At 41.9% G+C, this 12,029-nt stretch overlaps 1 protein-coding gene across 1 annotated transcript in view; it reads right to left on the bottom strand.

Annotated features, from left to right (window-relative positions):
- The window catches only part of MYO1E (myosin IE), a 218,532-nt gene that overhangs the window by 27,032 nt on the left and 179,471 nt on the right, over positions 1 to 12,029 (bottom strand). Inside the window, exons 20-23 of the mRNA XM_019657546.1 lie at positions 10,699 to 10,843; positions 6,934 to 7,048; positions 6,550 to 6,719; positions 4,949 to 5,094 (exon numbers count right to left, since the gene is read on the bottom strand). Coding sequence (XP_019513091.1) covers positions 4,949 to 5,094; positions 6,550 to 6,719; positions 6,934 to 7,048; positions 10,699 to 10,843 — 576 coding nt within the window. The remainder of the gene's footprint in view (positions 1 to 4,948; positions 5,095 to 6,549; positions 6,720 to 6,933; positions 7,049 to 10,698; positions 10,844 to 12,029) is intronic.

Consider the following 12,029-nt stretch of genomic DNA (forward strand, 5'->3'; position numbering starts at 1 on the left):
TGCACTTATGTAAAGGCTGCTCAAAACAGCTCTCCCAAGTCATTTGGAATTAATAAAATTAGGTCCGAGCATCCGAGCCCAGGAATAAGACTGCCGCATTCAGAAGGGAGTGAACACAATGGGGAAAGAGTAAAACAGAGAGCACCATCTTCTGGTGTGTGGGGTGAGGAATGACATTCCTGTATGGGTGGCTTGACTCAAAGCACTCTTTGACAGGTCTGGACGTGTCTGTTTGCCTGGCTGTACTTTAGGCAGGACAGTGATTATTCGGCAGGGCTAAATGAGCCCAACACAAGTAACCTTGAGAAATAAAATGTGCTTCGATTTATTATGAGTTTCATTACCATAAAGAAAAAAAAAAGCAAGCAGGCCAAAACTTCAAGGTCAATTATCAGCATGAGTCTGGAAACGAGGAGAGGTTGTTTGGACACTCTGACTTCAACCATCAAATTCAAAAGCCCTTCCCTTCCGTGATCCAGGCATGAGAGTCAGCGAAAGCATCTTCATCCAAGCCAGAGTTTTAGCTCACGCCCCTCTCAGCCCATGCTCCTAGATCTGGACACAAAGCTTTTCCATTTATTTATTCTAAGAAATCAGACTTATCTTTGGACCTTGCCCCCGTCTTATTCATATGCACAAGCTGCAATTCCTTACAGATGTTAGCACTGTGTGTTGAAAGATCCCTTACTAGTCTAGTCCCTGCTCTGGCTTTCTACTTGTTTTTTATCCCCTCATCTTTGTGGTTTCTTGTGGTATTGCTGACATCATTAGAAAATCTTGTTTTACTCACTTAACCAGTCAGTATCTTCTTCACAAAAATGTGAGTTACAAAACAGTGAGTAAATTCTTAAAGAAGTTGTTTTTTGTAAAAAGCTGAAAGGGCAATTTCCTAGGACCGGCCTGCTTTTATGTAAGTCTTTATAAAAAGTTTTCCTGATGATGAAATACATGCTCCTTTTAATGGACTGGAAAGCAGAGAGGTAAATAAAGAAGAAAATACACCTTACTTAGAATTCCACCTCTCAGAGAAACCAGTGACACCAGTTTGGGCTCATACTTAATTTCTCTGAGGAAATTCAGATAAAGGTTGTGTCAGGCCTCATCACAGAACTCCCAGGAGTGACTTCACCTGCCCCCCAGCTGCAAAGGCTCACGCCCATCTTTGGTACCCCAGGTGTACCCTGTGTCACCTGTGTGGTACCTGTTTACTCAAGTGTCTGCTCCCCCTTCCAGAATGGGAAGGAGAGCCTTGAGGCAGTGACTATGTTTCATTCACCTTTGAATCCCAAGGCTGAACACAAGGTAGGTGGTCAGTTAAAAAATGTCAACAATTTCCAGGTTCCCAAAGCTCAAAGACCGCAGCAAGTCAAGGTTTCAGTAATGCTTCATGTTGGCTAAGCAGGTGGTGAGGCAGGCTGTTCTTACTGCTGAAGCCTTGGGCAAATAGGTGATGAAATATTCTAGGCAAGAATGTCATGACTAGGGGAGCTGGAGCCTCTGTCTAAAGCTCCCTCTTACAGGTTGCTTTACCCATTACATATAAGAATTGGAAAAATGTACTGACGCAGACAGGCAGCCACGTAGCTTTTGGTCTGAGGCCTCTGGTGGTCAGCTATTGGAATGAGAAGGGCTATTAGGAGTTTCATTGGCGAGAACTGCAAATATGAGATTTTTATGGCACCAATCTCATTGCCTAACAACTGGAAAGCAAAGAACATAGCCTATTACACCTTGTGGCCACCCTCCCAGCAAACTGAGATTTCCAAATATGAGCGAGGCCAGGTGAATATTTGGATAAGAGGCAGCTCTCAAAGGATCCTCCAAAAACTGATGCTTGGGCTTCTGTCAGCAGATACCCTAAGCTTCGGAAATCTGACATCTCAACTTTATATTGGTGTGCCATTTCCTGATTTTCTCATGAAATCTCCAAAGAAGGCAGAAATGCAGGCCTCAGTATTTCAGTCTAACTTTTGTTTAGATAAGGAATTTTCCTGTTCAAATTATCCTGGAGTCCCTTTGAATAACTGTAGTCTTCATATCTCTCTCAGCTATTGGGCCTATCCTACTTTTTTCTTCTTCTAAGTTAAATTTCTTTTCATTTCAATTATAATTCAACTACATATATTTCAGTATGTTTATAAAAGGTAAAGACTTCTAAAAATATGATGTCTGCTGGAGGATTAGAAAAAACTTTTTATTATGGACAATTTCAAATATATATAAAAAAAACTGGATAGCAGAATGAACCTCCTCATGTTGGAAGGTTTCAACAACTATCAATCACAGACAATCATGTTTATCTACATTCCCACTTCCACACACAAACTAGGTTATTTTAGAGCCAAGTATAAATAGTATATGATCTTATCCTTAAATATTTCAGTGTGTATCTCTAAAAGATAAAAGTAACCACAATACCATTATCACACCTGAAGAAATGAACACTACATCCTTCGTATCAAATATTTAGTCATGTTCACATTTCCCAAATTTTCTCCTAATGGTTTTTGTATGGCTGGTTTGTTTGAATAGGGAGCTGTGAGCCCATTTTGCTTTGACAGTAGTTATAAGAGTTAGAGATGGGCTGAAAGATCAAGCTTGTGGGACAGACAGTCTTAACTAGAAGAAGCCTTTAGGTGGACATTCTAGCCAATAGTCAGGAAGAAAGCCTCATAAAGTCTTCAAAACACACATAACATGTTACAACTTTTCCCCTGAAGATCAGGTCAACTGTAAAATACTTTCTCTATACCACTATTGAAATATTTAGACCTCTCTCTCTCTCTCTCTCTGGTGATCTGGTACCACAATCAATCTCTACTCTGGGTTTGAGTCTATACACACCATCACCCATCTGGTTGTATTCCTCACTTGACTTAGATTACAGGCTTAACCCAACAGATGAAGGAAATGAGAGAACAGTATTAATCTTGGTAAGAGTGAGGTTCAGCGATTGCAACATACATGCAGAGATCACAAGTTAAAATGACTCAGGCTCTTTTTTTTTCTCCCAGGAAAAAAAACAACAAAAAAAAGAGCCATAACAACTTTCAGGCTAAGTACCTCATTGGTTGCATCCTCTAATAAGGAAAGGCCACTAGGAAGCAAATGTCCAGACTATGACTGCTGGAGGAAGCAGAAAAAGAAGTTGATTTTACCATGAGACACTGTATCCTCAGAGGCTGTGAGAGACACATACACACACACAAGAAAGAAAGAAAAAGAAGAAGGAAAAAAATTTGAGTGTGAATATCCCACACTTTGATAAGCCTCAAGGAATTGAGAAACAAGATATTAAGTGCCAAAGTGTGTGATACACATGTAGATATGATTATTTATCAAGTACTCCTTGAGTGGTGTGAAGGTTGAAGACAGACCTGGGCAATAATAATAGGAAGAATAATAATCACTCTCAGAGTAATGAGCACATGTGCTCCAGGGCTGAGGTTGCTGGCTTTTAGCCACAGCTATTATCAAGCGAACACAGCACATTTCAGCTAACCCAGCTGAGCCCAGGTATGGCTTCTCCCCATGGGAGAAGCTTCCAGTTGGGCTCCTTATAATACCAAGGGCAGTTTCAAAGTCCAGCTTGCTAGGAAGAGTGTGGCTAGCAGGCTCCCCAGCTCAGGCTGTGACCCAGCCAGTGAGCCGGGTGCTCAGGAAGACCTGAAAACCAGAGCGCATCTGGGCTTTTCCTTGAAATCCATGGCTCGGAGACCTACCTGAGGGAGGGCTGTCAAAAGGCTGCTGAGGGACCCGTCTGCTTAGAAGTTTTACCACATCCTGAGCTGAAATATTTTAAACACTTAACCTCACTGCACCACCTGGCCTTTTATCAGGAAAATTGGGAACAGACAGAATCAGAAACCACAGTGACACAGGCAAGAGTGGATCTAACTTGAAATCTGCTTTGGATTATCACACTGGAGCCAGAATTTCCAGCCTGGTAGGTCAAACGCCTGAGCACACAAAACCCCTGTTTTCTCCTGGGAGCAGTGGTTTTGTTTTTTGTGTGGAATAAGAGTTTAGAGGTGTCCCCATTCCAGGATGACATGTCCACAAGCAACTAGAACATCACTGTAATGCAATGGCAGCCCAGAGTTTGCCCTGGCAGAGGCAGTGGTAACTTCAGAAGGACCTAGGGATGCAACACGAGGAGGAAGCTACTGGGCTCAAAAGGGCCTCTCTTCCCCTTTTCTTAGCCTTCTGTGGACTGGGAGGATTTCCTCTTATTAGAGGAAACTTAGTCTGGGAGTTTTTAGCATGGGAGGATTTAGAGAAGTCTCCCCGCCACACACACACACAGAAGCCCCTCTGCCAAAAGAAAGCCAGAGTGCTGACAGAAGGAGCAAGGGCCTCTGCCTGCGAACTTGGAGTTGAAGGGAGCATTTGGCGATGACTCAAGAGCTACAGATTATGGAGACAAATATGTACTCCTTCTTTATATAAATAGGCAGAAAGAACCTTAAGGAGTCCAAAGAAACTTCTTTTCCAGGACAATCAGAAGTCACAACAACTAAAGAGCAATACTAACGACCTAATGGCCACCTCTGCTTGGGCCTCTGCTGGTGAAATGGGTTAAGTCAGCCACATGGGTGAGGTGGGCCCGTCCCTGCATCATGGCCCCCACTTCATTTTGAGCAATTATACTCTGTTTCATATACTAGGTTTATTTCTCACTTTTTATGGGAATAAAGGATCTGGGTGTCTCTTGATTAGAGGAGCTAACCAGAAGGCAACTTTTTCTTGGTATTTCATTCCTGTCATATCAGGATCCCTGAGACCTATGAAGGTCAGGTCTTAGGGAAGGAGAGGAAATCCAGTTCTCTTCATCATGACTTTGACAATTGGGGAGCTTGACCGGGCCTTTCTCTGGGCTGCGTTTGGATAGCCGATGGCGATGTTGAGGGGAGATGGGACATGCCTGCTCCCACTACTTGCCACTCACCTGAGGGACACGGATAAGATCCTCTCCATCTCGATTCTCCGCTTCAGCACTTCCTTCACAAGGCCTTTGTCTGGGCCCTGTTTGACCTTTTCTCGTCCAATCAAGTACAAGCACTTTGGAGTAAGAAGCAAGTCTCGCTTTACACCCTGTAAGGAGAGGTGTTTGAAGAAGGTGGATAGGCAAGTGAAAGCGATGACTGTCCACACAACGAGCATCTGTTAACAGATGAAGGGAAGCTGCCTTGGGTAGCAAATGTTCACTACCTTTGGATGGGCATTCCATTTAGCATCTAACACGTCTCTTGAGAGCGAAAGGGGATGTTGTTAATAATTATTAGGCTGACATATATGAAATTGATGATATTTGACTCTCTCTGACTGACAAAAATGGCAAACTCATATGGATTGACCTACAGTATCAGGACAACAGGTATAAAGGGACAGTCCCGGGCAAACCAATACCTATGGTGACCCTACCAATTATCTGCTACAGACCATTTCCTCTAACAGGGATCCATTCTTCAAATGTCCGCATTTATATATCTTTTGAGTCCATGAAATTTTTACTTTTTAAAATTGATAAATTTTCATTTTAATGATAGTCCTTAAAAATCTAATATAAACATATTATGGAATACGTGGGTTACCAACCACCTTCTATCCAAACACCACTGAGAGCCCTAAGTACTCATGTTTGCATTCAAATCTGCCACCAGGGCAGCTGGCACCATATTTGGGTTGTAAGATATTATTTGGTTTCAGCAAAACATCATCCTTCTTGCTAATACTGTTATTTATTTCATTTTTTTCCTGACCAAAAACAACCAAAAAAAGCTCTTAGTGGATCCATGAGCTTCTATGGCTTTAGAACTCACTCTTAGGACCATGATTTTATCAGGCAAAAGAAAGTATCAAAGAGAAAAGATAAAAAGAAATTGGCTGTCCTTTCAGTATTCATGTGACAGCCTTGCTTAGTCATTCACTCAGAGAAGAAGGGTACGAACACTTTGCAATATTGCCTGATATTCTGAATCTTTTGACCCAATGATTCCTTTCCTACCAATCTATCCTAAGAGCATAATCAGACAAATGCACAAAGATACATGTGAAGAGGATGCTCACTGCATCCTTTTTAAAAACATAATAGTAAAAAAAAAGAAGCCCACTAAGAATGGATTAATGAGAAATTTGTTAAAAATAGCGAAGCATCTGTTGAATAAAATACTATGTAGCTGGGCAAAATAATTTATATTGATACATCTATTAATACAAAAAGTTCTCCCTGGTGCATTTTAAGGGAAAAAAAAGGAAAAAAACAACCCAGGATATAAACCAGCATGTAATGTAGATCTGACTTTTGAAAAGCTGAAATATACAGATAAATGTCTGTATAAAAAATAGTTCTAAAGGATACACAAAAATTGTTAACACTCATTGTTTCTGGGTATAGGTGGCTTTTTTTCTTTTGGTTTATCTGTATTTTCTAAATTTTTCTATAATGAACACGTTCTGTTTTGGTAACAAGAAAAGCCAATGTATGAGTTATTTTTAAAGCTAAGGAATCTGTTTGGTGACTCTCAGAGGTGGGCAGTCAGCGTGTACCTTGAACCTCCTGTCGTACTTGGTCACTGTGTCTGCAAAATCGATCTTCTCCCTCTTGCCCACAAACTGCTGGAGTTCCGGGTGCTCCTCCATCCCAATGTAATCTCCAATGAAGTTCCTGTTAATGCTGTTTCTCCTTCTCTCCTTCTTGTTCAACAGGAGATCTGAGGCTGCAATTCCCACAAAGGCAGAGGAGGGAGAAGGATCAGTCCCCCGGGAAAAGAGGGAAAATACTTACTGTGGAAATATACAGAGAAACTCTAAAGAAATGCAAGATTTTTAACACACGGCATTATATGCAAAGTAAACTCAACTTGTAATTTTCATCAACTCAAAACTATTCTTGAGATTTGTTAAAGGCATGAAACAAAATGACTAAAATACCTTCTTCCCTCATTTGGACATATTTCTTTCGGGCCACGAATTTCCTCCACGATTTCTGTATCACTCGCGCATACCCGTCATACTTTCTCTCTCTCATTTCTTCTAGAAGAAACAGCTGTGAATGTAAAGAAGACAAATGTGAGCCAATTCATAAGACCTTTTGAGCATCATTTTGGGGGAGGGGGAGCGTGGGCATTAGTTCAGGGACACTCAGTTTCAGTCAAGGCCATCCACGGAAAGCAGCTTCTCAGACTCATGAACAAATGTGAAAAAATTATTAGTAGGGGGTGTTGTTTATGATCGCTACAACTTTTTTTATTTACATTTTTTTTTAACAAAAACATAATGGAAAATAGCTGGATCTGAGTGTATTCAGTTGGATCTTAATAACGGTGTCCTGCCTTGCTCATAATTTCTGTGAGAATCAGATGAGTGATTCAACATTTACCCACTTATATTCCCCACCTTGCTCCAGAGAGGGTACTAGGTGGCTAGATCAAGCGAGTTGGCAGAGGCTGTTGTTTACGGCTGCATATAGACACTTAATAGAATCTTCCAGCTTTTGCAGGAGTCCAGCTTATGCTGCTGTGGAAAGAGGGCTGCCCTACTTTCAGTTCCATGAAAGTAGAGACTTCCTGCCTCAGATTTCTCCAAGGAGTCAGTGGGGCAGAAGATAATAACCGCAGTGATTGGAGTGGGACTTAAAATGTGCTCTTTAGGACCTGAATTCACCAAGAGGGGCTGAAACTGTTTTAAGGGCCCATATCAGACACTGGCAGGTCTTGAGACTCAGGCCATTTTAACAATTAATACTGATTGTCGCACCCCACTCAAAGAAGCTCTGGAATAATGAAGATGATAGCAACTATCTGTAAGGTACTGACTGAGCACCTGCTACAGGTCAGGGATCATTCTGGACTCTTTACATGCATTTTTTTCATTCAACCACTTAACAGCTACACAAGCCACATATTTCTATTATCTCCATTTTACAGATGAGAAAACTGGGACTAAGATTGGGTGGGGCTACAAAGTGAACCAAAGTCCTTCAGGCGCTGTCAGGCTCTGCCTCACTTTGATATATGGGTCTTTCTCTGTAAATCTGCTTTTCATCAACTCGCAAAATGGTGGGAAATTTTCTCATTCACCTAGGAAGTGGTTTACCATGACTGTCTAGGAAAAAAACAATAAAATGAACCAATAAAAACGCAAAGTAAAGATGATGAACAATCATTGGAAAAATGTTCCGGAAGTAAACAAGCAAATTTGGTTTGAAGGCAGCTGGACTTGATTTGTTGTCTCTGTTTACCTGGGTCTATACTCAGGAGTCACATCTATCCCTACCTGTCAATCAAATTTCCCTTCCACAGCCCCAGCTGTGCAAAAACAATGTCTCAAAAGCAAGATGCCAAGGAAGGGGCCACTTCATTCTGCAGCCTACAGTGCCACATATAACTGGCATGAAGAGCATAGTTCTAAAAATAAAACAGATTACATGGTTTAACAACAGGACAGAATGTTTAAAATGTGAGCCCTGTGGTTGCCTATTGTAAGAATATTTGCTGGTGCTTATCTTGTGTATTGGGTTTCTCAGTTAGTCTTGATTTCTTCTTCTTTCCCAGAACTATTTTGGGAGTGCCATAGAAAATACACTTGTGACTCAGAAAGGATGAAGAGGCAACCAACTCTCAACTTCCTATAGACTATTTCAAAGATCAGCTGGGTTTTAGGTTCTTTCCAAAGGCCATGTGGGTTGCAAATCAGGGAGGTTGAAGAAAAAAAAGAAAGAGAGAAAAAAACAAAAACAAAAAACCCCAAATCATGGACACATAGAACAAATAAGCAAAACTAAACCCTTTGGTGCCTGATGTCTAATGTGGGTTCTTAAAACAAATGGGCTATTTTGTATACTCAGCACATTTACTATCAACGTCAAGGCAAAAATCGCAAAGTGCATTATTAAAAAACAGTTTTTGTAAAAGTATTTGCAATGTCAGGGCTAAATGTGAATGGATGAATAATGGGGGAGGGGAGACAGCAGTGGTGATGGTGTGTGTGTGTAAAAAGATGGATGAAAAGTTAGGTGATGATGATAAAGCAGTGGGAGAAAGATAAGGAAAAGAAAAAACCAAAAATAGATCTTGATATTTGGAACTAAAACACCAAAGCTCAAATGAATCAGGAAAAAAAAAAAGGATGCAAAATATTGAGGCTGTTTTAATTACACATGAAAATTTAGCAAGTCAAAAAAGTAAAAGAGGGTATGAAACAACAGAGGAGTTCTGCATTGTACTGATAAATCACTCCATCCCGTTTTAGAAAGAACAGGAACTGTTCTGTGGGTTGCTTAATGGTGTATGACACAACATTTTCATTTTATACTTGGAAATGAAATCGCTGTGAAGCTACAAATAACTCAAAGTGGAAAATGCTACCACCAACTTTTCATAAACGGGTTCTATCGATGTGTGCCATTTATCTACTTAATAGTCTTTATGGTTCGTAAAGCCATTCACTTACAGCCATTATCATTTGTGGGTCTCAGGCTGATCCTATGGGGTGGTCAGAAGGGCAGCTGCAGGCCCCATTCTAGGGAGAAGAAAACTCACTGCGAAACCAGGATTTGCCTAAAGTCAAGTGTTTCCATTACTACCAACACGGCAAGTTCTCATGTTATTTCTCCTTGATCGGATGACTAATTTTGCCAAGTTCACCATAGATTCTTGAAATGGAGTCTTGTGATTGTTAGAATAACCTTAAGAAGTGATGTTGCCGAACCCAGTTAGTTCCAGCAGTCTCTCCAACTTAAAAAGTAGTATCTTGGGCTGGCGGAGTGGCTCAGTTGGTTAAGAGCTCGCTCAAGAGTGCAAGCTCTGAGCAACAGCGGTTCTATTCCCAGCCTGAGCTGAGTTGCCAACAGGTGGCAGGATGGCTCAGCTAAAAAAAAAAAAAAAAAAAAGAATGTCTTCATTCCACAGCCCCAGAGCTAATTGGGCAGAACGGGGCTGTGTTGGATTTCTGCTCAAACTGAGAACCTCCTATGTGCACTCATTTGGCTCACAGTGACCACACACTCATCAGGAAAGATAAAGAAGTTTCCTCTAAATTAATCTGTGGATGTCTTAAGAAGTTTGTGAATTGTAAAACTGTTTGAATTCTTTACCAGCAAATATTCGCGTTCTATAAACACAGGGATTTTTCCTCCTATTTATTCATCTCCTCAAAGTCCTTCTCAGGCTCCCTCATGGTCCTCAAGATACAGTCCTGGGATTCTCATTCCCAAGCGCTGTTCTGCCTTCAAGGAGGAAACCTGGGTCTGCATGGGTCACCCAGTTGAGGATGTAGGTTTACCCAAGCCTCCTTTCTGGGACAAACAAGTCCCTTTTAGCTTAAACACTATTGGACACTATACATAACTATCGGGCACCTCCCATGAGCCACTTTCTATATGAGGTTGTGAGTACACAGTGGCACACAAAACAGACAAGAGTCCCTGACCTCAAAGAGATGACCATCTAGAATGGGAGAGAGATAATAAGAAAAGAAACCATTATATAGTGCTATCTTTATAAAGAGTGCCGAGTACTCTGAAGGCTATGAGGGAGCTGGGGTGTAGGGAATGACCTACACTTGGATTAGGAGCAGACGGAAGCCTTCTTTGAGGCATGAACTGAAGGATGAGAAAAAGCATCCAGCCATGTTGTGTGTGGGAGGTGGCAGCAGAGGCGCTGAGGGAACGAGGGGAGGGGTCAGCCGCGTACTCACAGACTCGGGGGCTTTGATGAACACTTTGCTCCTCCCCAGCTGGAACTGGTCACTGTCCATGTTGACAGACTGCAGCAAGTGGAGGACACCTTGTTTCTCGTCTCCTCTCCATTGAGGCCAGGTGGCTTTAGTCAGAATGGCATACCTGTGAGGATAATTGGGGAGAGAAGGATTAGACTCAGACTGGACTGTCTCCCAAAGGCACCTGGTGCTGCTGGGGTCCTGGTGATCCATTCACCTCTGTTTAAAGGCTTAGGGATAGACCTCGACAACTGCAAAAGTGCATCGGGTCTGGGATGCCCATTTCGGAGCTGCCTCCTACTCCCTTCCTATCTGACCGTTTCCATGTTAACGCCTGGTGAAAATCTGCTTTTCCTTTCTACCACTGTCTAAAAATAGCATTGCTGAAGGTTGCCAGTGATACTCTCCAGACAAAATCAAATGGTCTTTTCTCAACACTGATGTCCCCTGATTTCTTCAGAGCACTTAACAGTTAATGCAAAGGGTTTTATAAAGCTCCCTATAAGCAGCTGTTATTAGGATGTATGGACTTTCATCTTTGGAATTCTGTCACGAGGCCCTGGTGAGCTGGTCCTTGGCTAGTCTCCATCTCTTCTCTCTACTCTTCCTTTGGCTTTCTATGTTCCTGGGAGGATGGCCTCTTCTTTCTGCACACTCGACTCTTTCTCTCCTCAGAGCCTTTGCTCATGCAGTTCCCTCTGCCAGGTGTGCCGTTCTCCAAACTCCATGTGGCTGCTTCTCCTCAGGGGGACTGCCCTTCGGTGGCACTTCCAGGGAGCCCTTTTTGGACTGCCCAAGCAAAAAGAGCCCCCCTGCTGTTTTCCCTCATAGGAAATAATATTTTTCCTTCAGAGCATGTATCATCATTTGTAATTATATTCATGTTTGTGCTTATTTGGTTAATTTATGCCTCCTCCGTGAAGACCAGAGTTCCAAGAGTGGGTGCTATATCTGTGTGGTTCATCCTGTGCACCAGCACCTTACATAATGCCTGGCACACAGCCATAATAACTAACATGAATGGCTAACATTGCAGAGCGCTCTCTGCATCAGGTGATGTTCTTGGCGCTCAAATGTATGATCTCATCTTATTCTTATAGCAACCTGATCAGGTTGGTCATTCCATTTTGCAGAGTAGGAAACAGGCAAACAGAGACTCACCGAAGGTTACTTAACTAGTAAGTGTCAGATCTGGGGTTTGAATCCCAATCTGTTTCTTTAATCATGGCAGTACCTATAAGCCATGAATCAGCTGATATGTATATATTTCTTTTCTTTTTCATTTGGTCCTGGGATTTTCTTTTCTTTTC

The sequence above is a fragment of the Hipposideros armiger genome, unplaced genomic scaffold (assembly GCF_001890085.2).
Source record: "Hipposideros armiger isolate ML-2016 unplaced genomic scaffold, ASM189008v1 scaffold_276, whole genome shotgun sequence".
In the NCBI taxonomy this organism is placed as follows: Eukaryota; Metazoa; Chordata; class Mammalia; order Chiroptera; family Hipposideridae; genus Hipposideros; species Hipposideros armiger.